Genomic DNA, 26,576 nt, shown 5'->3' on the forward strand with positions numbered 1-26,576 from the left:
ACAATTTGGCCAACCAATGCTGTTGGGTAGGTGTGGATACCCTTTGCTTGAGCATATACTTTATACTATTCTGGTATGTTCGTACAATAAACTTGTGTCCTATGAGATACGACCTTCATTTTTCCATTGCCTTCACAATCGCTAGAAGTTCCTTCTCATGGGTACATAGAGGCATTGTCCTATTGGTTAGGGCCTTTGACATATAAACGATGAGATGCCCATCCTGGCTGAGGACTGCCCCAATTCCAACATCACATGCGTCGGTCTCAGTGGTGAACGTCTTGTCGAAATCGGGTAAGGTTAACATTGGCACGGTCATAAGGGCCGATTTTAGCTTATCAAAAGCCTCCCTTGCTTTCTCGGTCCACTGGAAGGCTCCTTTCTTCAACATTTGGGTAAGAGGTTGTGCGATAATTCCATAGCCTTGTATAAACCTTCTATAATACCCCGTTAATCCTAGGAAACCTCGTAGACCCTTCAGATCTTTAAGCAATGGCCATCTATCCATGACATTCAGTTTTTCGAGGTCTGCTTGAACCCCTTCTCGGGACACAATGTGTCCAAGGTAACCGATTGAAGACTGTCCAAAGCTACATTTGGACATCTTCGCATATAATTGGTGTTCCCATAACACCTGCAGTGTAATGGCCAGATGTTCAACATGTTGTTCTTCATTCTTACTGTAGATCAAAATATCATAAAAAAATACTAAGATGAAATCCTGCAGATACTTCCTGACAAGAAGGGCATGACAAGAAACTCGTAGTGTCTGTCATGCGTTCTGAATGTCGTCTTAGAGATGTTCAAGCCGTCTTAGAGACATCCTCTTGGTGCATATTGACCTAATGGTAGCCGGCTCTAAGATCTATCTTGGAGAAGATTATGGTACCGGCTAGCTCGTCGAGAAGCTCGTCGATCATAGGTGTAGGATGCCGATCATTAACGGTTGTTTCGCTTGATGCTTTGTAGTCCACACAAAAACACCAAGTATTGTCATTCTTTTTAACCAATAGGATGGGAGAAAAGAAGGGACTACTGCTTGGGCGGATTATGCCTCCTTTGAGCATGTTTCACTAAACGCTCTATTTCCGCCTTCTGGCTATAACCATACCTATACGGTCTGACGTTCACAGGTTCAACACCCTGTGTCAAGAGAATCGATGATTATAGGCCCGTTGAGGGGTAGGTCTTTCGATTCTGCGAAGATATCTGAAAACTGATCTAAGACTGTTTTAACCTTGTCAAGAACTAGCTCTTCTTCATTGTTTTCTCCTTTGGGAACATCGATAGCCATGGTGACTACCCAATATGCTGGTTGTTCTAAGGTAAATGCTTTGATTGCAGCCTTGGGACTAACCGAGTTGGTAATGTCCGTGAGAGTAGTGGGCTCGATTTCTCCTTCACGGGTGAAGGTCATCTTCAAGTTCTTGAAGTCCCATGCGATGACTCCAAATGTTTCAAGCCAAGTCATCCCCAGTACTAGATCGACTCCGTCGATGGGTAGCACGAACAAGTCAATCTTAAATGGTTTCTTCTGGATGACAACGTCAACTCCATTGCACTCATGTGAACAAGAAAGCCATGATCCATTTCCTACTAGCACTGGCAAGGGCTTTAGTGGCACTAGAGGAATTTTCGTGGCTTGGGCGGCTTCCACGCTCATAAAGTTGTGGGTCGCTCCTGAATCAAGCAAGATCAACACCTTTCTTCCATTTATGGTACCCTTAACCCTCATTGCGTTGGGTTTATGGGGGTCCATCGAGTGTAATGCCCACTCGGAATCAATCTTTGGTTCGGTTGTAGGGGCCTGTTTGGGAGTTGCCTCTTCTTCCTCTTCCCAGGAATCCAACTCTGACTTGCTCTCACTTTCGCTTCCACTTCTCTCTTCAACAACATGAATGTGGCAGTACATTTTACATTTGTGGTTCTTATCCCATTTTTCTTTACATTTGTAGCACAAGTTTTTGCATTGCAACTCTTCCAACACCTAGTTGGTTAGGTACGTGACCGATGGTTTCCAAACATTTACCGGTCTAGCCTCCTCTTTCTTGACATAGGGGGCTCAGTCATTCCTTATGTAGCACGTTTTAGTGTATGCCCCTTCCTTAGGTGTCTTTCACCTTCTTGGCCTTCTTTAAGGCTTTCTTTTCCATAAGCCTGCTTTCGTAGATTTGTGTCATGGCAAAGCATTCATCTAAACTTGTATAACGCTGGGTCTTCATATCAATTTTTATTTTATCCTTAAGACCGCCTTTGAATGCTCCAATGAGAGACCTTTCGGTCAATCGGACCAAGCTAGCGAGCCTCTCAAACTGCTTCTGGTACGCCTGAACTGTCGTGGTTTGAGTTAAATTTTTTAACTCTTCATCAGAATCTATGAAGGTTGAGTCTCCAAATCGAAGTTGTAGTCTTGCCTTCTTGCCAAGTTGGTTCGTCACGGTTGTGTTTGAACCATAGATACCAGCTTGAGGCATCACCTTCAAAATACATGGTAGACGTTTGGATCCACTCATCTTCAGGCACATGCAGACAAGTAAAGTACTTTTCAGCCTTAAACACCCATTCACGTAATGCTTCCCCATTAAACTTTGGAAACTCGTAGCAGACTGTGGAAATCCATCTTTGTTCATGTCTTTGAATCTCTCTATTTCTGCATGGAACGAAAGGCCTATCATCTTCCTCTTTGGACTCACCATGGACTCGATTCTGCCCGAAATGGGGGGTGTGGTTGGAAGTTATCTCTTGCTCACCATTTGTCTCATTAGAGACCCGTGGAGGAGGAACAAAAAGAGGAGGGACATCGAGTCTATTTCCTCTCGCTTCTTTGGCTTTAGCTCCCTCTTGGCTGGTGCCTATATGGGAGGCATTTGGGTCTACTTCTTGTATTACTGGGAGACTGGGAGGTCCACCGAGAACTCCTTTGCCTTTATCCATGGTGGGAGGGTTGACACAGTGGGTTGCATGGTGATTTGAGATGATGTAAGGGCTTGGAACATGGATCTAAACTCGTCCATTTTTTTCCGCCTTGCGGCTTCTTGCCTTTCCATCTCGTTATTGTGGTAGATCTCTTGTCTTTCCATATCCCGTCTCATCTTAACCATTTTCCTCTCAATATGTTGCATTTCGGCCCAAGTAACGTCCTGGATTTCGACGGAGCCCGTTTGTTGGGGCTCTTCTTGGCCCACTGTCACTTCTTCGAGGATGGGTTTCTCGGGAGTAGGTTGTTTCTTAGACTTACCCATTTGGAGGGTGTAAGTCGAGGAAATAATGCTAGGGAAAAAACTACTGACTACCTAAAGAAATCCAAATTTGATTACTGCCACTCTCAATAAAATCCAACTGCTGCACTATCGAAACCTAAACTCTAAACTGATCAATTGTTACGCTATAGAAATCCAAACTCCGACTCTTCTATGCTGACACTAACTTTGCCGACCACACTGTCGCTGCGCTGCCCATGTGTTCATAGGCAAGGGAGACGGGTTGGCCTGCCTACTGCCGCACTCACCTAGTGTCTCGGTAGTCACACCTCACTCTCGACCGGGCTCAAGGGATAGAGCCTAAATCACCACATTCACCTGACGTCTCGGTGATGCACCTCGAGCTTAGCTACCCTCGGGTGTGCAAGGCACACAACCCTATTCTTGCCAATGTGTAGCAAGAAAAGCCGTGAATTACACTATATGAAAATCCGTGGCTGGGCTCTAGAATACTGAAAATATGTTCTAAGAATACCACTGCCAAAGACCAATCTACTAGAAACCCGCTGCCAAGCTGCCCTCTAAACTGAATCTTTCAAAGGACCGAGTGCTTGCAACTGTCGGGTTTTCCTTCAAGACGGTTCTAATACCAATTGTTAGGACCCGACCGGTTGTGACTAGAAAGTCCGAACCAATCTGAGTTTCTAGTTCCCAAGACCTACTTGAGGGCAATCTAAAAACCAAAATCCTAGAATGGCCGACCGCTCTTGCCTAGATGGCCAAGTGCCCCTGGAATGGCCGACCGCTCTTGCCTGGATGGCCGAGTGCAGCCGGGTCTTCGCAGCCGCCTGCTGCTGATGGGCACTAAACGCTCGGCGATGGTGGCCAAAGTTGCTGCTGCGCAAAGGGGGACAACTACTGGATGTCGGGCACGCTGGAGGGGTCGCGGGCGCGGGTGCTATCGGACGTGCCGAGGGGTCTGTCGCTGGGGAAGCAACAGCACCTGCCTGCCGCCTGTTTGTGGCTCGGCCACGTGCGTCGAGTGGCCGACAATGAAGGTGATGCAGGCCGCTTGCGGACTAGTGAGGTGGAAGAGCTAACCTAGCCGACGAGTAGCCTAGTCCTAACTAAGGCTAGGATGGGCTCAGTCCGAATGGGCTCTATGGGTAGGCTTAGTCTAGTTGAAGAGAGGTTAAGATTCGGGTAGGCTAAGGAAAAATAGTTGTAGGTTTCCGATTGGATTAGGGCTGAGGACTAAGGGTAGGCCGAGTGGACATAGCTCGAGTTAAGATTAAGTGAGCTAGGTAGGTTCGGTTGACTAGGGGTTAGGGTGGAGTCAACGGGGAAGCTCGGGTTGAAGGGGCCCACTTGCTAGGCGAGTGGCTACTAGGGTTCGCTAAGGGGGAAGTGGGGAAGGACAACGACTAAGGAGTTGCCTATTGTGGATGGGAAGTCGCGCGGGTAAGGGAGAACCTAATCAGGTAAGTGGGGACGCTAAGATTGGGTTTCCTAAATGGTGGCTTAGGTGGTGCGCGAGGTCTCCTACGATTTTGGGTAAGGGCTAGGCTGGTGTTGCATAGTAGGGCTGCGCCTTGGATGCGAGACACCAGGCCCATATTAGTAGCCAAAGAAAGAAAGGCGGCTAGGGTTAGCTAGCACCAAAGAGAGGTGGGCCGCACCTTCCTAAACTCTAGGGAAGAAGATATGCGGCAGATTGCTCTTGATTTGGCAAGAGGGCCAACGAGGATGTGGTGAAATCTCTTCCTCCTCACGATGGTGACACGTGGATGAGATGGATGGCTAAGGTGGATTGCGATTTGGGTAAGTGGATTGAGTCAAGGGCGAGGGAGAGGAAATAGGAAAGGGTGAGGCCTTGCGGTGGAGGTTTCCACAAATGGCGCAATGGGACAAAACGCGTAGATGCCACATGGACTCGAGGGAGTGACGTGGCGTGGGACCGGTTGGCTGACGTGGGACTAGGAGACCTGGATGGAAGACACGTGTACAGATGGAAGGCTGAGAAAGATGGCAGCTAGGGTTGACAAGGAGATTTGCGCACGAGAAAGGAAAGGACAAATCGGCACAAGGTCACCTTCCTATTTTGTAGGAGGCGATAGATCTTGGCTCGCTATGGACGGGGTTGACCAAGGGGTGAGGTGACTGACATGGAAATGGTAGGGGCTTAGATGCGTGATATGTGGCGACGTCAACGGCTGGGATGGAACCAAATGAGGAAAGTTAGGGACTTACCTGAAATGAAACCAGCAGCCAAGGAGTGCACGTTGAAGCACCGACGACTAGGGTTTGCGCCCTAGTGCGATCCTCCACATTAATGACCAGAATACCCTCACATTATAATTTGAATCTTCAATGCTCCAAGGGGCAGATCTGTCCTTTTTATTGTAAATTGCAGCGGTGACCGGAAAAAGAGCAGCGGTCACCGGAATTTGAAATTCCGGCCGTGGATCGATCTTTGCCTAGAAAACTCAGATCTTCACCAAAATTGACCGAAATGTAGCTCTTGGTTAGGCGATCCTTCTTGTATATTTTTCTTCACTAAATCATGCCTTAATGCACCACTTTTTTAATGATCTTTACTTCTGTTCTTGCTGGTGGAATCACTCTTGAAACCGAGGCCTTCTTAATAGGTTTTCTTACAATTAAGCCGTGCGATTCCTTGTAAATCTTCAAGGTTCGAACTAAGAGATATAAAGACGATTCTAAGCCTTGTAAGATAGGGTCTACGAGCGATTTTCACAGCCAGATTCTAGAACTAACTCACGGGTTTACACCGTGGATTAGGCCTAGGTCGTGGGTCAAACTCTCCAATAGAACACACCCAACAAGATGCCTATCTTCGAACTAGAAAACCTCAAACTACTAACTGTGTGATTATTGTTGATATTGAAGCCGATCGTGGGTACGAACTTCTTCAATCTTCCTGGATGTAGATCAGCCTCTCAACCTTCGTGTGGCTCGAAGGAAGGCACCAAATCTAAGTTGCTTCTTCGTGGGGTATGTTCGAGGTCCACGGAGCCGCAATACACCAGAGCTTTCATGGTTCCAACTGTCGTTGTTTGTGGGCCGAGGGGGAGGGAGTAGACAAGAGAGGTAGACGAGGAAAAAGAAGAAGCCTTCGGTTGGAGAAGGATGAAGTCGTCGCCTTGTGAGGAGCCGGAGTTCACCAATGGAGGTTCGGGAGAGAGTAGAAGGCGTCACGGGTAAGGGGACATGAGGGGGATGAGGGGAACACCGCCGTGGGAGGGAGGAGGTGCGCGAGAGGGAGAGAGAGACATACAAGAGGAGAGAGATTGAAAACTCGAAAAATGAGCTATTCCATTTGAAAAAACATATCTTACAAAGAGAGTTTGATGCTTATATACAAGAGCAAATGACTCGGTTCTTAAGCCTATAGAACCGGTCCAAACAAAACGAATCGAAACACAACCCGTCTCATAATTACATGAAATCAAATGCTTAAGCAAAGTACTTAGAAGCAAAGTGCATAATAAAAAACAGGCCTAGCGCCCAACTCAAATCAAACGCCCTTGAGCTTTGTGAGCCCAAGGTGGGGGACCTCGTTTGGGGAACTGCCTGAACTTTGGATTTAGATCCGTGCTAAGCCTGGGTGACTTAGCCCATTTGCCTAGGAGCTTGGTCCTAGATCGCCTCAAGTGCTCGCGGATTAGGACTTGAGATAGGTTTAGACTTATCTATACCTGAAAGTCCTAACATCGGTTCAATTTGGCATTGATGATCATCCTTTTGTTGCTCATACTCGGACCTTGTTGCTCCACCCACTCCTCCTGCTGCAACCTGCTCGAGTGCTAGCTTAACCTCCTTAGGCTCTTCCGACCCATCTTCTAACGTTTGAGCCAACATAGGCATGGGTTTGCGCCCTTATCTGCTGGGCTCGGCCTGCTCGGTGCCTGTTGGGTTCGGACCTAGAGTAGGGTCCGTAACAGACGTTTACCACCGGTATACCTTGCGGTAACCCTACCACACAAGCATAAAATATACTGCCCGTGTTATTTGAAGCGCACGTCACAATGCATAAAGCGTACACCTCAACCTTCGCAGACACCTCCTCAGCTGACTATCGCTCATCTCACCCTCCCTCTCTCTATTTTGTGGTTAACCATTTTCCTATTTCATATAGTTAGGTTTTTGTTTTCTTTTATCTACAACAAGACAAACTTTAGCTAGTGTAGGTTGAAATCACACCGCATGTTGAATGAAATCGTCTAATTTAAAAAATGTTGGATAAAATCGTAGATTTGAATGCATTTATTGAACTTGCAACTAGTGGATGAAATAGGTGCTCTCATAAGCGTGTTGTCTAAATAAACGAAAATAATGTTTTTTTTTCATTTGCAATACTTATTAAATAATTCTCAAACTTAGATGTAAAATTGTTGATGACAACAAATTAAATTTTCTATCTGCATGGCAAATGACAAAATAGTGTCATCCTTCATTTCTTATTTTGGCGTGAGAAAGGAACACATAACATTATATACTACATTATTTTTAACCTGAAACTTACGCTTCACTATACATTGCTCATATACGCGTTGCTTCACAAGCATTCGCATCACTTTGCCTGGTTGTACTTAACAACATAGTATATGATGTCGAATTGCTGACTACAGTTTGAAAATATAACAAAATCATTGAAATTGGGTAATTCTCCTAAAATTTACATGCACATAAAGTGCATGGTAATACTAATAAGACGATAACACTAACTCAAATCTAGGCAACCAAATTACTAAAATAACATAAGGCATTTACCTCAAGTAGAGACAACAAAAGGCTCCGCATAATCAGGCATTTTCCCTAGGCAATGCAACTACATTCTAACAAACCCCATTGCCTCCCACATCTTAGAAAGCAACCTAACTTGAACTGCAACAAGAAAAGAGAAACTATGAATTTTCTAATTGTAACAAAACAATACTTCCAAGTTCTAGCTGGTTGGCTAGTTTTGTCAACATCATCAATTTCATCATGTTGATTTTATTGTAGCCATAGACTCACTTCATGTATTTAAGATTCTTATCATAGACGTCAATAAAATTGTCAACAGTCACATCAAGACAAAGAAAGTATCTTTCAAGCAAGTCTTAACACAACATCTGACTTATCGCAACTATAACAGGTTTGACAGCAATCTTAAATATTATAAATTGTTCGAACAAATTAAAAGGCTATTGAAAGAAAAAAAAATAGAACATGTATCTCTTTGTATTATGGATCATATGGAGATTTTGCTAGCAAAGTTTATCATGAATATGAGTTAAGGCCACACTGCTATTAAAAAAGATTTTGTCGGTCTTTTTTTTCAATCATAACAAAAAGGAAGTCAAGGATGGATTTCCTTCTATCTAAATCAATATGAAATTTCCCTGGTTTATTGATATATTGTAAATGAAGATTAAAAAAAAAAGCCTTGCTAAAACCAACAAACAAGCATTGTCTTGAATCAACCAGAACCACTGAAGTATAGCAATTATAAGCTCAAAACCTCTCCAAGAGGTTCACATTATTCTAAAAAACCACATTGAAGCAATATATCAGATTTACAATTTTGAGTTAACATAATATACATGTGTTGGTGTGTGTAAATGATGGTTTTGCTGAGACTGGCCCTACATCTGTTTAAGGCATTCATACTCAGATGAAAGAGTATAACAATGCCAATCTGGTCAAGTAACTGATGTAAGAAGTAAAGACTGAGGTTGACTTACTAAAAATAACATTTTCTCTCCAAAAATAAGAGATAATGAGCTGAATATATCAACATAATAATCTGTAATCTCATGTGATATACTTTTTGAGTAGACTAGAAACATGGAAAGCAATGAAACTACTCATGAGCACCACAATGAAACTGAAAAGAGAAATGAACCTCAACAGAAATTATACATTGAACTTGTGGCTGCGCTGCTCTTAGATCAATTAGCTGCATTTCATCCACATTTCAAGTCAAAAATTCCAAGCTATGAGGTTCATAATAATTTCAATAGCCTACAATGCTGTTACTCCATATAGATGGAGATTCATAAGCCTCGTATACAAGCCTCAAAAATAGATACTTCAGGCAATGTTAAGAGCTAACTAAATTGCAAAATATAGACAAATATGGAAAATCTCCTATCGCCCTTCAACAACTTGGATTGAGAAGGGAAGAAATCTGCAAGTGGAACTAAGCAATGTTCCCTTTTCCGTTTGCTGAGAGTGAAGGATTCCTTCCTTCACTCTTTACTCACTCACCCGGTGACTTCAGAGTGAAGGAATGGAGAGACAGCAACCCCAAATCAACCGTGATTTAGGTGAATAGCAAAAAGACCTATACATTGGATGGCAATCAGAGAGAGACAGGGAGGGAGGGAGAGGGACAGCGAGAGAAAGAGAGAGGGAGATACGATGAAGACGTCACCTGGATAAAACTGTTTCCTAGGACTGGCCCATCGCCTCATCAATCAATCAACGCATGGCACTGTTTCTCTTCCACAGCTTCCAAGCCTGCAACCTATCACAATGTTTGATTTTGAAAACGTTTCTTATTCTAAAGCACCGAACGAATGTTACTTGTCGATACGTGACTTAGTACTGAGAATCTGAACTGACTGTGCACTCCGGAATTAAACCGGAAATTTAATTCATTGTGTCTCTCTTTAACACACCAGATCCATTGTTTTAAATCTATTGCCGACCCCGCTCATTGCTTGAGCCTTTGAGGATGTGATTATGAACTGAGAAAATGATGCACCCCATGTGTGCTTCCTACCTAAATTCATCATATTTTCAGTAACAAATTAGAACTCGGAGTGACAGTTGGTCTTCGAAAGTAAAGCACATCAGACCCGGGAAAGATTCAGCTTTCACGCAAAGTTGGGTCAAATCGTTATCAAAACTCAAATTCGGCTTCAGGTTCATGAGATTCCTAACCCATTTTTGGTGTTAAATTCGATTACCATTTGGAAAATTCTTCTTTTCCTTTACAATATCCAACTAAAAGGAGGACCTGGTCAGACTGAGTTTGATCATCAGATCTTGTGGACCTGCACGATCTAACTAGATTCAGCTATACCGCAATGCTAAAGGAACTTGTGTGGTGTTTCCTTCTTGAGTTGGCGTTAGGCAAAAGACTACTGAGAGATTTATCAGACAGCAGCACAGTTAATGGCGCCATCTGCCGTTTCCCAGTATGATTGGAAAAGGAAACTCAACTTTTCAAGGCATAACAAGATCGTTACATTCAACTGCTTGACTCATATATAAAAGTGGCATTCCAATGAAAACATTCAAACCTTTTAAGGACATTTTTCTTGTACCGGCAAAAGGTTGAGCGCTTGTCTTCGGAAGTTTAATTGCGAAATTCATCCGCTAAATTCCAGACATGCGAGACGGATCTTTCTTTTGTTATGCTGACTAAGATAAAATGAAAGATTGGAAACTTAAGATAAATTCAAACGCCCTCTAATATACGAAATTAAACTATAGAAAAAATTTGAGTTTCGCTTTCTCAGTTGGTAGGTAACGCACGCTTCAAGAAAAGTTTTTTTATCTTAGTCGAATGGGAAAAATAAATTCAAATTGAGCAAATAAAAAATGACTTTCAAAATTTTCACTGAAAAGTGAGCTATTCAGTAACCAATATTCTTTCAGTACCCTTATGCATTACACGAACCTCATCCGTCACATGACTAAACGCAAGCTCATAGTCTTTCCTCATGAAAGGCACATGCCTGTCGTCGAATATCCCCTCCATCTTGGAGAAACTTCGTTGTTTGTAAGTCCATTTACTAAATATTGGGATCCGTTTGAATCCTTGAGGCATCTTTTGATCGAAAATGCAGGTTATATCGGCAATGGAAGTGACATTGAACCACTCACAAGAAAGAGAAGAACGAAACACATGGTTGGCGAAAACCACCGGTATAGCTTTCTACCGGTGGGGAGGAGTACCGGTATCCATCTGTGCCGGTGACTGCATTGGCCGCTGCATGTAACTTATACCGGTGATTCTTTGGGCCGCTCTATATTTTCCTACCGGTGCCTTTGCTCACTGCTATAAGTGATCACCGCTATAGGTTACAGAGGTGAATGTTGCCTAGCATACCATGTCCTATTTTAAAACCAAATGAACAAGGTGCCGTTATAGTTTGAAGCGCACGCTTCAATGCGTAAGACGTGACACCTCAACCTTGGCAGACACCTCCTCAGCTGCCTGCCTATCGCTCATCTCACCCTCCCTCCCTCTGTTTTGTGGTTAACGCTCGATTCTTTTTCTATTTTCCTATTCCATATAGTTACATTTTTTTTTTTTCATTTATCTCTACAACATGACAGACTTTACCTAATGTAGAATGAAATCAAGTTGAATGAAATCGTCCAATTTAAAAATGTTGGATAAAATTGTAGATCTTAGTGAATTTTTTGAACTTGTAACTATTGGATGAAATAGGTGTTCTCATAAGTGTGTTGTTTAAATAAATGAAAGCAATGCTTTTTTTTTTCATCCCCAATACTTATCAAATATTTCACAAACTTTGATGTAAAATTGTTGATAACAACTAATGAAATTTTGTCCGCATAGCAAATGAAAAAATAGTGTCATCCTTCATTTCTGATTTTGGCATGAGAAAAGCATGTTGTTTGTTTTTGTTTACTATGTGATCTTTGTGGATATTATATACTCAGATTGTTTTAACCTGAAACTTACGCTTCATTGTACAGCGGTTAGATACACCTTGCTTCACAAGCTTAGCACATCGCTTGGCCTCTGGAATAGCAGTCCGTGTCCAGAAAAGCTGTCAACAGTGAGGGTAGTATTTAACAATAGAGTCAATCTATGAGGGTAGTACTTAATAACAGAGTATACAATCATGAATTGCTGGCTACATAAGTGCATGGTAATAAGACTATGACATTAATTCAAACCCAAACAACCAATTAATACTAAAATAACATAAGACATTTTTACCTAAAGTAGAAACAACAAAAGGCTCCGCATAATCAGGCTTTTACCCTTGGGAAATCAACTATACTCTAATAAGCTCCATTGCCCCCTACATCTTATAAAGCAACCTATCAAATTTGAGCTGCAACAAGAACATAGCAACCATGGGTTTTCTAATTGTAACGAAACAAACACTTCAAAGCTCTAGCTGGTTGACTAGTTTGTAAAACATTGTCAGTATCATGCTGATTTTATTGTAGACATAGACTCACTTCATGTATTTTATATTAGCATTATGGACATCAATAAAATTGTCAACAATCACATCAAGACAAAGAAAGTATTTTTCAAGCAAGCCTTAACACAACATCTGACTTATCACAACCATAACAAGTTTGACAATTGTCTTAAATTAAAAGAGTATTGACCAAAAAAAAAAAAGAACATGTACCTATCTGCATTATGGTCCCTACGGGGATTTTGCTAGCAAAGTTTCTCATGAATATGGGTTAAAGGCCACACTACTGTTAAAATAGATTCTATCGGTTTTTCTTTTTCAATGAGAATAAAAAGCATAGTCAAGGATGGATTTCCTTCTGCCTAAATCAAATATGCAATTTCCATGGTTTATTGATATATTGTCAATAAAGATTGGGAAAATATAAAAAATACCTTGCCAAGAGCAACAACCAAGCATTGTCATTAATAAACCAGCTGAAGCATAGAAATTGTATGTTCAAAACAATCCTCTTTGTTTCCCTTTTCTCTGTTTATCCCTTTATCCAGTGTTGTATGTATCGTACGATACGAGGCCGTATCGTACGATACACCCTCCGTATCGTAAATATTCTTTTAATTTGTGTGTGGGTGCCTGATTCTCCTTGGGAGGAAAGGGTTTTTTTTTTAATCGTGAAGATGAAGATGAAAAAGAAAATGGAGATAAGGATGAGAATGAATATGATGAAGATTATGAATGAGAGTCGAGAGTACTTTCATTTTATATGTATTGACATTGAACATTTTCATAATTTCATTATTATCTTGTGATGTAATACATAACATTTAAAACTTGTTTTTTGATGTGGTATCTCATAGACTTATGGACCTTATGACTTATGAATCTATGTGTTTTTATGAAGAATATATTATTCTTGATTTTTACTGATTTTTTATGAATTTTTTAAATTTTTTCTTATTTTTTCTGATTTATTAAAAACACGATACGATTATGATTAGCGTATCTTAAAGCCAGACTGATATGGCGTATGCACTTTTTACAACATTGCCTTTATCCCTCCCTGCTACTTCGCAAGTGTTGAAGGCTGTGTCCATTGGATAGGTACGTTGTCTTTCCTCTAGTGGTCTCCCAGCCATAGGTGTATACACATGGTTCAAAGTACTAAATGCTAGCACGACATCAATGGTTATGCATGAATGTGTGTCCAGTTTTATTAAATCTATGTGTGCCATCTACATGCTTATGTTATAGATCCAACTGATATCTACCCTATGCATGCGCAAACTGAACCATGCTTATCAATTATCATGTTATGCATGCATGCCTATATTGTTGCATGTATCTGTTAGTAAAAAGTCATGTTTGCGTGCTTCAATAAACGTGAAATGAATGTTTGTACATGCATGTACAATTCCATCGGCTCCAGTTATGCTATATGACCTGCATGACATTACATCCATCCATGATGTCAATGCATGCATGCATTGGCTCTTAGTTAACCAACTAATGCTATCAGCTAAGCATGGCCTTGTTGAAAGCAGGGTACTATGGTTGCACATTAATTCTACATAAGCATGCATCATTCTTGAGAACAGAATTTCTTCATTCTCCCAACCGAGAAAAGAAGGGAACTATATAGAATCGGTGCCCTGACAAGGCCTTTCCTTTTCTCGGTTCTGTTCTTTTGGCTGCTAGACTGCTGCACTCATCTTCTCAATTTTGAACGGTTCTTGTTAAGCCCCTTTCAATCTAAAACATGTAACATGTATGAACTATAGTAATGAGAGATGGAGGAGGACAGGTTTGGTCGACCATGAGTTCAATGTTCACACCGTGAAAATAAGGAAAAGCTAAGGAAGAGGAAAAAGGGGAATATATATATATATATATATATATATATATATATATATATGAAAGTATATAATAAAATTGGGAGAAACACACCTGAAGTCTCGGTTTGTGGTGGCCTCGCTGGTCGCCCGAGGTTGGCCGCTGAAAATTTTCCGATCGAACCCAAAACTTTAAAGCAATGAAAACCTAGCGAAAGGAATAGGAAAAGAAGTTGGGTGCTAGAGAGAGGACGCCACCATGGGGCAGTCTCGGTCTCGCCGTCCTACCGTGGCGACGTATCGGCCATCATTTGAAACCGCCGGTGGTCAGTCGTCAGACCGACCCCGTCGGACGCCAGAGATGACCGGAATGCCTTGGAAGTTCACGGTTTCGAGCAGGGAAGCATGAGGGGAGAGAAAAAATGGGGAAAATTGGAAGAAGTCGGGTAGGGGAGGGAGGTTGTTATCGTTTTCTCTTTGAGAATTTCAAACTCGCCCCAAACGTTTCCGTCTTTTTCGAAAACGGCGTTATAAGTAAAACTTTTATTCTGCATGACTTTCAAGATTTTATTTGCGGAAAGACGATCCTGACCCCTTGTTTTGCAAATTGGAGAGGTTCCCATGTTTAAAAAATCTTGGAACGGATGATTAAGTTCCTACACATACAAAGGAAAGAAAGTAACATTTAGACTTGATTTCATGTTTTAAAAAAATGTATATAACACATGATTTCATTCATAGAAAGAATTTTGTTCTTATTTTGTATTTCTTTAATTAATCTTTTTCAAAATTTTAATTTAAAAAATTATGGTTTATGTTCTTTGATACAGGTTTCCTGGATTTTCTATAACAAGAATGGTTTAAGTGTACAAGAACTTGGGTGCCCATGAGATAAACAGGCGCATGATCACGAAGCTATATCCCTGTGACTTGATCTGGAGCTAATGTTGATGAAAGCCACAATCTTAGTTATACCTGTTGAGTGTATTTATGGTTTAGTATTATTCCCTATAATTGCATCTTCCTCAAGCATTTACTTATTATTAGACCATAAAAGCCATACTGATCTTAGGAAGAAAATCAGGAAAAAAGAGGAACGAAAATGATGTCTGATTAGTTCTCACCTTAAACTCAAGGAAAGAAACAAAATATATTATAATTGTTGCAGAACCAAAAAAAAAAAAAAAAATCTTAATTGTCACTTTTAGGTTAGACAGATCCTTAAGCTACATTTACTTAGTTTGGAGCAGCCGGCTTTTTTTTTTTTATCGAAAAGGCTATACTTAATGGCCTGTAACAATATTGATAATAAAAAAAAAACTCACATAGAAAGAGACAGAGGATATAAAATTCTGTATTATTAGAAGGACCCAAGAAAAAAAAATAGATCAAACATAAATCTTTTTTAATTTACTGGGTACTTCTTAAACTGAATTTTTGTTTTGATGATACCATTTAAAATGGGAATGAATCTGGTGCTCCGAACATGTGGGTAGGTTTTTCTACAAGGCACAGAAATTCAAACGTATATAATGTATACAATTTTATTCTGAAAGTACTTTCCAAACTTTTGATCTAATAAATAATGATGTAGAGATCATTTATGAGTCAGCTCCTTTCTTTGTCAACTTTCCTACCATCAGGCATCCCTTAGATTAGATTGCCTTTGACAGTCTCGGATCTTAAATCCAAGTTTGCATTATAAGATGTGTTTTGAGAAATCTTTAATTTAAAACAAACCGAGGATCTTAGTAGCATAGATTGAAGATTAGATGGGAGAAGGGTCTCATCTTAAATCCATGGACACCGCAGATCTCAAATCCACAGTGAATCAAACACAACCTTACTGTATATGCTTGACCATGAAACTAATACCTCAAAGTCACTTTCCTGACCCATCCTTTTCATTATTTCCTCCCATAAATGGGTTGGCTCTACACAAATCACTTTCCTATGTCAAAATCTAGACAACCATAATCTTGAACCCATGTGGAAACAACAGCAAAAACCTTAAGCTGAATCTTTTTGAACTTCAAGGGATGCATCTTGTTTTAGCTTGTGCATGAGATGGCGCTCATGGAATTCGATACACTGACCGCGGCCTAGCAGTCAGCTCTATTCTTACTAAGCCGACTACTTTAGGTCTCATCATGGGTAGAGGGAGGGGCGGGCCGCTAGGCCGTGGCTCCACCCCAGCTAATTTAAAAAAACAAATTACATTAAAAAATTGAATTTTTTTTAGTTGCTTAATGTATTTTTTGAATTCGAGTTTAGTTTGGTCCTCTAGGTAGATAAGTTCGTTGGACCGTTTGGTTTGCCACTAAAAAAATCCTCTCTTCGCCCCTAGGTCTCATACATAAGTCTGGCTAGGGAAACTTTTTTTTTTTCATGACGGAGGCAAGCCTGGGCACTGAGCCGGGCTGGTGTCGGGTACCCGGTACTCGGCCCGACTCAGGCCCGGGCCTAGAAAAACGAGACCCATGCCAGCCCGCCTTGTTATTGGGTTGGCCCGATAAGCCCGGATCGGGCTTGATAATGTTTTTTTTATTAATTTATATATATATATATATATATATATATATATATAATATAATATTTTATTACAATTAATTATTTTTATGTATTATTTTATATTAAAAAATATTTTTTAATGTAATCAATTCGAGTCGGATTGGGCCCGGGCCTGAGTTTTAGATGTTAGGCCAGCCTAGGCTGAACTCATTATCGAGTCGGCCCAGCCCGATGCCTAGTCTTAGAATGAGATTGACGCCTCAACGTTGAAGAAAAAAAAGGTCCGAAGGCCACTTCCACCATCCCCCGCCTATTAGGGTCCTGGGTGGGTGGCAAGCCATATTCCCAGTCTTAGAATGAGATTGATGCCTCAACGTTGAAAAAAAAAAGGTCCGAAGGCCACTTCCACCATCCCCCGCCTATTAGGGTTCTGGGTGGGTGGCAAGCCATCTTTAACTTGATGGAAATAGCACACATGAGAATGCACTATCTATGTGACCTCTATCCCGACCAACTATGTTAGCATTTTTATAAGGGCAATACTCTTTATGAAAGCAAATGCTGCATGAACCTGGGGGCCAAGGGAATGGCAGTGGGAGTTTTATATCATGGGCGAACGATGAAATCACTTAGTCCAGAGTAGTTTCCCTCAAGTAAATTTAGAAAGAAAAAAAAACAAAAAGTGGCCGGAGTCCTGGAGGAAAATAAAGATGATTCAATTTTCTTTTAGGTATTTAGATTTATACTATTAGCACCACTAATGTCACAAGCACTATTTTAAGTCACTTTGATTAGATAGTGCGCATGTAGCATCTAAAAAATGAATTCATGTCCTATCAGATTGACTTTTTAAAGTTGCTTTGTGATGGGGTATAAAAAGTTATTAAAAATTTAACTTAATTGAATAACTTACATTTTGCATACGGCAACTGGGTGGGTTTGGGGGTGTGTTCAAGGTGTCTTTAGTTCGAAACCCAGCTATCTTACCACCTACAATCTGTCACAAAACCTTGAGGGGCAAGAAGAAGTAGGAGGGCTTTGGTTTTCACCCAGATGGCGAGATAACCCTCCGAAATAACTTGCATTTTATACCTCTTACTTGTTACACTGTTAGCATATTATATAACAAGCTCAAAATCATTTATGGTCCACAAATTAATAGATTGTTACATGCGAAATAATTTCTAAAAGATGGATGAAAACTGATGGTATAACCTTAGAAAATTTCTTCACTTACTGTAACTTGTTGCTTTTAATTAAATGAAATTGACAACTGATAATTGGTGTTCATGGTTTTCTTAAATCTCACAATATATATATATATATATATATATATATATATATATATATATATAAGAGAGAGAGAGAGAGTCAATGTTGTACGGTGCTAAATTATGAATGACTGAAATTTAGAAATTCATCACTAAAGTTATTATAAATAAACAGTTGCTGCACCTAAATAATATCAATATAATAGCTGTCTTTTAAACAAAAAAAATTAAATTCCATCCATCAACATTCAACATCTAACAGAATTGAAGTGTTGTACATATAAGAATCTTGTTTTCCAACGTTCTTTTGACAAATCAAAGCATGTAAAAGATATTTACATATATACTCCACTTTTTGTTTATATTTTATACAAAAACAACTTCTCAAACCCATAAAATTTGATCTGCTCTCAACTATTATATCATACAGAAAAAAGCCACCATAATTTTTTCTTTCAGTGATTCATAAACTATTCTTCACTAAATAAATATTACAAGCCATAGTCTTGTGTTTTTAGCTAGTTGCTGGTTCAAATATGAGTGACGTATGTCTTTTGCAATGGAAATGGTTTTAGATTAAAAAATAAAATAAAAGAAAATTACCTTTAAAGCCTTGAGTATTTTTAATTTGGGCCAAGTAAAAATTTTGAAAAATATTATTTGGCCCAATAGAAATTGGAAATACTGCTCAGAAAAAAATTCAAAAAATATCACAATCTTTAGTTAAATTCATGTGAAAATGTGAAAAACTCGACAAAACCAAGATAAATTGTATATGTATAATAGTTTATAACTCGCGTATGCCCCTGTCTAAGCAAGGAGAACAAATTCAAAATAACGTGTTTTTGAAACACAAATATATCGCGTTGAATTTCCCGGAGCTTATTACAATATTAACCCGTCAGTGCGCCACTTGCGCCTTTGTTTGGCGGGAGTTCACCGCGGAAATGTGGGGAAGGTTTGGGGGTATTTTAGTCGACTATGGGACCCAATAACCCGCGTCCTCAAGTCACGTGGTTCCAGGAGTTGGTGTTGACTTCGCCTTAAAAAAAAAAAAAAAAAAAAATTGTTTCGCGGGAATTGCGGCCACGTCATCAAGAAATTGACGAAATTGCACTGTGGAAACGGGGAAATGCCCTGCGGCTTCGCAACTGCTCCCCGTTGACCCTTTCCCGTGGCGTCCAGTCTCGCCACACTTCTCTCTCTCTCTCTCTTCCTAATCAAGTTTTTTTTGCTCAACCTAATCACGATTAAAGAAGCATTAAGTCTACTTTTCTTTTTTTGATTAAGGTTTTGATTTGTCTAATCAGCTGCCGGAGGACGGCATAGATGCCGACACGTGCATCCGCTAGTCGCTTGATTCATCAATTAAAATTCATAAATCTAGAAAGTGAAAAGCATAACACAAAGATCAAACATAGTTTAATAAGTTTTTGAAGTTTTTTCATAGTGTTAATGATAATTAAGGCTGGGCATTGAGCTAGATTCCGGGTCTCTTAAGTTAATCGAGCTGGGCTTGGGCTCCTCAAACTTGTCTTAAAGCCGATCACTGAGCCAATCAAGCGAGCAGGGTCCAGACCAAGTCAAAGCATTGTAGTAAAACCTTAGACTCAAGACATTGACCAGACCTGGGTTAGTTCGGTGGAGTTGCTCCGCCTGTCACCAACTTTGAGGCCAACCAATTTCAACGCCACTGACGCCAATCGAGCCCAGTTTGTCTCGCCATGGAGCCCACACCGGACCCAGCCGTGCGTAAGGAAAGGGGCATTTTGGTCAGTGAGGATCCCAGAGGAAAGGAGCCAACGAGGCAGAATAAATGGAAATACCGAGATTTTTCAAATTCCTAAAATCCAAAAAACAAGATCTGGCTGCCATTAAATTATGAATTTTCGGGATGCCGTGCCGTTTCCTTTGTGGGAGTGCCTTTCTGCGTTCTTCTTCGAAAGAAGAGTCAGTCGGAGAGAGAGAGAGAGAAACAGAGAGTCTTCTTCTTTCCTCACCTTCGTAGAAGTAGGAGAAAAGTTCTGATCGGAAGACAAAGTAAGTATATGAGGGGCTAGAGTTTTTTTCTTCCCTTAATCCAAGGTGTTTTTCTGGGACTGTAGGGTTTTCTGTCAGATCTTATTCTAGTGGTTCCTGAGTTGATTGCAGCTCGCAGTTGTCGATTTGAGGTTTTTTTCTTTCCTTCAATTGATTTGTTAATTGGGTTTTGTTCTTCGTGTGGTCGACAATTGAAAGTGTTAATTTTTTCTTCTCCCTTGAGAGGGCGACGGCAGTGGAATTTTTTAAATTTGTGTGCTTTAGCTATAATTGTGGTTCATCAGTCTTCTTCTCCATTTTTGTAGGGGCTGATTTTGGTAGAGTATTATTCTTCTGTTACTGGATTGTTTCAGTTCTTGGTTGGGAGACGAAATTCACGTTAGTTGGTGTCTGCGTAGAGCCAAACTGGGAGGGAATAGTGGCGGAAAGAAAGAGGGGCAGGGCGTGATCTTGTTTGGTGTGAATGAAGCGTGGTTTGGGCTCTCCTGGTGCGGTCATGGTTTTTGGATGGGAATTGGACGTGAAGGACGGAATTCGGCGTCTTGGAGGAGGTCGTAGATGAGGGATGGGTTGCGTTCAAGGCAAGGAGGCCACGCCCGAGCCGCGGGTAGAGGAGAGGGTGAAGGAGAGGAGGCTGTATGTTTCTTCCGGGAGGAAGCCTCAAGTGCCAGCGGCCAAAACCGAGACTCTCGGCGTCCGAAATGGTGATCGGAGAAGGGAGGAGAAGAAGTTAGATGGCGTGGCGGCGCAGGGGGGGCCTGCCAAAGAGGGGAGGAGATCGAAGCCAGACCCGCGGCGGAGTAACCCTTCGAAGCATATTCATGGGGAGCAGGTCGCAGCTGGATGGCCGCCATGGCTTTCTGCTGTAGCTGGGGAAGCTATCAATGGATGGACTCCTCGCCGGGCTGATACTTTTGAGAAGATTGAGAAGGTGAGCTAGTCTTCCATTTTTTTTTACCCATACAATGGATATCCCCAATTATTTGAGTTAATGATTAAGGTTGGGGTGTTCTTGTCAATTCATATATGAGCAATTTCTTTCTGATTCATTTTCTTATCACCTAGATTATATGTCTAAAAATAGTAACGTAGGTTTTCAAAGATGGATCCTACTTGGTGATTATGGTAGATGTAATTTCCCCCTTGATTTTTTTGTTTGGAACTACTCCTTGACGTTCTTCTTGCAAATGTTACAGATCGGGCAAGGAACATACAGCAACGTTTATAAAGCTCGTGATAGTTTGTCTGGAAAGATAGTTGCACTAAAGAAAGTACGGTTTGATAATTTGGAGCTTGAAAGTGTGAAGTTTATGGCTAGGGAAATTCTCATCTTGCGGCGGCTGGACCATCCAAATATAGTAAAGCTAGAGGGTTTAGTCACGTCGAGAATGTCCTGTAGTTTATATCTTGTGTTTGAGTATATGGAACATGACTTAGCAGGGCTTGCAGCTGCCCCTGGAATCAAGTTTTCAGAGCCGCAGGTATTTCCTTGAGCTGCCCTCTCCCCCCTTGTGCCATTCACACCTTGCCTTCATTTGCACATCCTTCATTAATCTAACAAGCTAGATAACCATATTATTATGGGCTGTCCCTTAACATGGGCATTTCAATGCATAGATGGTATGACGAAAGCTGCTAATTGAAACAATTGTCCACGTACCGAACAGTTCTTTTCATTCACACCTTGCCTTCATTTGCACATCCTTCATTAATCTGACATGCTAGATAACCATATTATTACGGGCTGTCCCTTAACATGGTCATTTCAATGCATCTATGTCACATAGGTATGGGTACTGGTTCAGACTATTTTCAAAAAACTTGGGTATGGGGGTACGACTATATATATATATATATAACATAAAATAAGAATTCAAACAAAATAACACATGTATGATTCAAAATTTATAGTTTCTAAAGAAAGTGCAGCTCTGCATGTGTTTCTTAAGTGTAAATGGTGTAAAGAACAAAACTGAAATCCTAAATTTTGGATTGGAATGGACTCGGTCAACTTTGATCGAGTCCTAAATCAGGTGGATATGGTCCTGGGTACGTTGACCGTATCCGGTACTATTTGACCAGTACTTAAGAGGTACCCGGGACAGTACTAGTACCGGTGTTGTACCTGACCGGTACCGGTACCGGTACGCTGCCTTTACAGCAGTACCCATGTGATGTGACAAAGCAATGCATAGATGGTATGCTGCTAATTGAAACAATTGTCCACGTACCGAACAGTTCTTTTCATTCAAGCCTTCATTTGCACATCCTTCATTAATCTAACAAGCTAGCTAACCATATTATTACGGGCTGTCCCTAACATGGGCATTTCAATGCATAGATGGTGTGATGAAAGCTGCAAATTGAAACAATTGTTCACTTACCGAATAGTTCTTTTGTGTATCTATTTTTAGAAAAGTTGAAGCTCTTGGTACTTCATGCACCATTAAGCGAGTCAGTAGAAATTAACTTCTAGCTGCTATTAGAGCTTGATAATCGAACATTTTCCACCATATTATAAATTGATTGAACATGCTTTTTCCTTGCTTTTGTTGGTAGTGTGAAATTATTTCACCGATTAGTTACATGAATCCTTCTGATGCTTGTCCTTATGTGCTTATGTACTATAATGTCAGCTGGCTCTTCTTTGAGTGGTTCTTAATTTGACAGGTCAAGTGCTACATGCATCAACTGTTGTCTGGGCTTGAGCATTGTCACAACAGAGGTGTCCTGCATCGTGACATCAAGGGTTCAAATCTTCTCCTTGACAATGCAGGGGTCCTCAAAATTGCTGATTTTGGTTTAGCTTGCTTATTTGATCCTAACCACAAGCATCCCATGACTAGTAGAGTGGTTACTCTATGGTATCGTCCACCAGAGCTTCTTTTAGGAGCAACTGATTATGGAGTGGGTATTGATCTTTGGAGTGCAGGCTGCATCGTGGCAGAGTTGTTGTTTGGGAGGCCTATTATGCCTGGACGGACAGAGGTAGCTTATTTGTTCATTTACTTTGGAACCTTATATACTTCATCTCCTGCATATATTACATAGGGTGTTCAAGAATTTTTAGGATCAAGGCAATTGAATATTTATCCCCTAATTGCCTGAGTATTTCGTGCAAAACACCAGTTGATCAGCTTAGTGAAATTCACTGCCCCTAAAGAAGCACAACCAGAACCGGAAAGTCAATAGTGTTGTCACTTGGCTGAGAACTTGTCTGTTTAATCCCATTAAGTGTATTTTTACCTGTTTCAGTGTCATGCTTTTCCTATTTTGAGTTTGCTTCTGTCTCTTTACTTACCAAGTCTTAACCGACTCTTTACTGCTATTTAGCTACACTTCCCTCTCTGAGCCATATCTCTGGGACGAGTCAGATGACCTTAGTCATCCTAAGTATTGACTTTTTCTCTCCTCTTCTGATTTTAAGGTTGAGCAGTTGCACAAAATTTTTAAGCTTTGTGGCTCCCCTTCGGAGGAGTACTGGAAGAAATCAAAGCTACCACATGCAACGATATTCAAACCTCAGCAGCCATATAAACGATGCATTGCTGAGACATTTAAAGACTTCCCACCGTCCTCATTGCCACTCATTGAGATGCTTCTTGCTATTGATCCAGCTGAGCGCGGCACCGCGACTATTGCCTTAAACAGTGAGGTAATCATTTGCACCAACAAGTTGCTGGGAAAATAATATAACAAAAAGAAGCAGTTGTAGTAAGAGAGTCTTGCATATGCTGGTATGATTTTTGAGGTGATTTTCAGGAGTTTTATCAGAATTTCCCTGATTTTGTTTCAGTCCTTGAAATGCTTTTTTATGGAATGGGTATTGAAAATGTGGTTGCAACTTTTTGTTAACTTTTTGAAAATATTGCACTGAAAAATCTCTTTCTTAATGTTGAACCTTGTTTTGATTGCAAAGGTATTGTTGTCTGACCCGTCACAGGTGTCAGCATTCTTTTTTCAGAACAAATGCAAAAAAAAGAAAAGGGGAAAATAAAGGAACACAAAAACAGGGAAACATCGTGATATGTTGAGAAAAAGATTGCCAAAATGAAAATATCACGTCTTTATTGTGATTTGTGCTTTTTTAGGAAAAAATTATTTTTAATATTTTTGCGGTTTCTTTTAATATATTATTATTTTTTTAAATTTCAACTAATGGTTTTGTAAGAAAGTGAGAGAACTCAAAATTATTTTTCGTATTTTTATATTTTTTGAATTCCTGAAACTTTCTCGAGGAGAACAAACTTGCTGAATACTTGATAAAAACTTAGATAACAGCCCGAGAATGTCATTATGCGAATGTGTTGCACAAATAATGTATATGTCAGTGAGTTATTTTCAAATATTTTAAATTGAGAATACTAGGTTTAATTAAGATCATTCTTCGTACATTTTCAGTTTTTCACAACACCACCATATGCTTGTGACCCGTCAAGCCTGCCACAGTATCCTCCAAGCAAGGAAATAGATGCCAAGTTAAGGGATGAGGCTGCTAGAAGGTAATGCCCCGACTCTTCTAAACACAAGTTATGATTTTGTCCTGCGGTGTTTTCTTCTTTCCATTTTTTTTGTTTTCAGAATTGATTCCAACTAGCTATGTACTACCTGGTATCACATTCATAAATCCGTGAAGTGTAAACTCCTTCCCTGTTCATATTATGTGTAGAAGGCGGGGAAACCTTTACTGACAGTAGTTAGCATATGAAACTACACGCAATGCCAGCTAAGTAGCAAACCAATCCGTCGGTTCAAAATTAATTTTGGTCATTTTATGTCAAACTTGCTGGAACACAATATTGCATGTGCACCTCTGTACCCGTGCTACTTTGCAAGATTTTTAGATAAAGGCAAAGCTGCCATGTTTTTTTGCCATGTGTACAAAGCTTGATTGGTTTGCAAATCCAAGAAAAGGAAGTTGATTTGGCAACTTGAATTTTGAACCAGTAGTGATGGACAATAATGATGAGTGGGTAATAACATTTGGAGTTGAGGTTTTCAAACAAGCTTGGTTTTATATTCTTTATTCCTTGATAGGTTAAGAGCTGGAGGAAGGCCTAATGGCGGGGATGGCACCAAGAAAACTCGAAGCCGAACTAGTAGGGCAGTACCTGCTCCTGAAGCAAATGCAGAACTTCAAGCAAACTTGGATGTAAGAACTTATATGTTGTTCCTTTTAATAATAATGTTTATTTTGCATGATCTTCAGTTTTACCTTTTTTGGGGGGCTATACTGTGAAACATGAGAATTCATGAAGACCACCCTGAGTCGTTCGACCAATCTGATTGGATGGCTTCTATGTTGACTGTTGACATCTCCTTCTTAAAAGGTCAAAGTATCATGTGTCATCTACCTTTGAGAAAATTACTCTTTCTAGGTGACAGCATATAAACCATCTGATTAATTTTTTCGGGGGACTCATTGATTTTCATGAATTCTTACCATTCTGTTTCTTCTATGTTCACATGGACATGTTTAGTTATCCAATCAAATCTGATTGTGCGCCTCACCATGGTTCTCATAGAATCTCATTTTTGTTGGTTCTCAATTTCCAGTAGCTCAACACCCTCCTCTCTTCTCTATCTGCAATTCACCAGTTTCATGTGTTCTTTCTCTTCAATTTGTATTATATCTGTGAACAGAGGCGGCGCCTGATCACTCATGCTAATGCCAAATGTAAGAGTGAAAAGTTCCCTCCACCTCATCTGGATGGAGCTGTTGGTTACCCCTCAGGTTCATTGTATGGCGAGCCTGGTTTTGACCCTTCCGAGCCTTCCCTGTCTTCGACATCATTCATGTCCCAAAAGCTCTCTGGGTCAACATGGTCCGGCCCCTTGCTTGATCCTGTTGGCGTTGCACCAACAAGGCGCAAAAAGCAGAATCACAGTGAGAATGGCATGGCTCCTGCTCGAACCTCTGCTCGTGGCCAGAAACTCGCAAGTACTTCTAGCGTTTCATTAGAGCTTCGGAAAGACAAGCGTCGATCTAGAGGAAAGGAAGCCATGTTTGTAACTTCCTAACAGCATGGGCAAGGTTGAGTTAGTCACATGTTCGTTGCTGCAGTTTGAAGTTAGTCGCAGACCGACCGGAAAAGTTTCATTTTGGCCGCAGAAAGATGGGTGGTCTTTCTGATACATTTGTTAGTTCTTTTTTCCTTAGTTTCCTTACGTTGTTGGATTCCTGGCCTTATTTATGCTCCATATGTATATTTAGCATTTGTTTTTTCCTCATATCATGCTGAAAACTAATGTAAGTTTCCAATAAATATAATAAAGTATTCGTTTATAGTGTAATTGGTTTTCTTTCAATGAGCTTATGGTGGTGATTCTTGATTCGTATTTATGGTGAACGATCATGATTCCAAGCTCAAAGAGAATTTGTCATGGAATCCAATGTGGATTGGCCCCATTCTTTACGATAGATATATAAAACAATTTGTTACTATTACCATTGCCAATTACCCCTAAGTGATTAGTTCTTGTCTTTTTGTGAGCTTATCTTGTTAGTTTTTACAAAAA

General features: G+C 40.5%; 1 protein-coding gene and 1 long non-coding RNA gene across 11 annotated transcripts; one reads left to right on the forward strand and one right to left on the reverse strand.

Moving 5' to 3' along the window:
* Positions 1–6,580: 6,580 nt before the first annotated feature.
* Positions 6,581–14,662, reverse strand: LOC116253995 (uncharacterized). 6 transcript variants are annotated; one of them, XR_004172603.2, is made up of 5 exons: positions 14,351–14,662; positions 11,932–12,019; positions 9,643–9,735; positions 7,995–8,108; positions 6,581–7,196 (listed from the first exon to the last, which is right to left on the reverse strand). It is a non-coding gene; the product is annotated as an uncharacterized LOC116253995 (long non-coding RNA). The 6 variants fall into 6 exon arrangements; XR_004172604.2 differs by having other exon boundaries at positions 6,581–8,108; positions 9,643–9,728; XR_004172602.2 differs by having other exon boundaries at positions 6,581–8,108.
* A 5,237-nt stretch (positions 14,663–19,899) lies between these two features.
* LOC116254241 (probable serine/threonine-protein kinase At1g54610) lies at positions 19,900–26,351 on the forward strand. 5 transcript variants are annotated; one of them, XM_031629478.1, is made up of 8 exons: positions 19,900–20,057; positions 20,363–20,988; positions 21,254–21,538; positions 22,728–23,045; positions 23,485–23,712; positions 24,459–24,559; positions 25,095–25,209; positions 25,701–26,351. In XM_031629478.1, exons 2-8 carry the CDS (start codon positions 20,623–20,625, stop codon positions 26,076–26,078), a joined length of 1,791 nt encoding a protein of 596 aa, XP_031485338.1. In that variant the 5' UTR covers positions 19,900–20,057; positions 20,363–20,622; the 3' UTR covers positions 26,079–26,351. The 5 variants fall into 5 exon arrangements, with proteins under 5 accessions (XP_031485338.1, XP_031485341.1, XP_031485342.1 ...); XM_031629481.2 differs by having other exon boundaries at positions 19,910–20,057; positions 20,411–20,988; XM_031629482.2 differs by having other exon boundaries at positions 19,914–20,057; positions 20,456–20,988.
* The last annotated feature ends 225 nt before the right edge of the window (positions 26,352–26,576 follow it).

This window comes from Nymphaea colorata, chromosome 5 (genome assembly GCF_008831285.2).
Source record: "Nymphaea colorata isolate Beijing-Zhang1983 chromosome 5, ASM883128v2, whole genome shotgun sequence".
NCBI lineage: Eukaryota > Viridiplantae > Streptophyta > Magnoliopsida > Nymphaeales > Nymphaeaceae > Nymphaea > Nymphaea colorata.

Bases quoted from the DNA above. Each gene is read 5' to 3' on its own strand.
- LOC116254241 (XM_031629478.1), top strand. From the start codon at position 20,623: ATGGGTTGCGTTCAAGGCAAGGAGGCCACGCCCGAGCCGCGGGTAGAG. The intron at 23,713-24,458 runs GTAATCATTTGC...GTACATTTTCAG, and splicing joins CTATTGCCTTAAACAGTGAG to TTTTTCACAACACCACCATA. The intron at 25,210-25,700 runs GTAAGAACTTAT...ATCTGTGAACAG, and splicing joins AACTTCAAGCAAACTTGGAT to AGGCGGCGCCTGATCACTCA.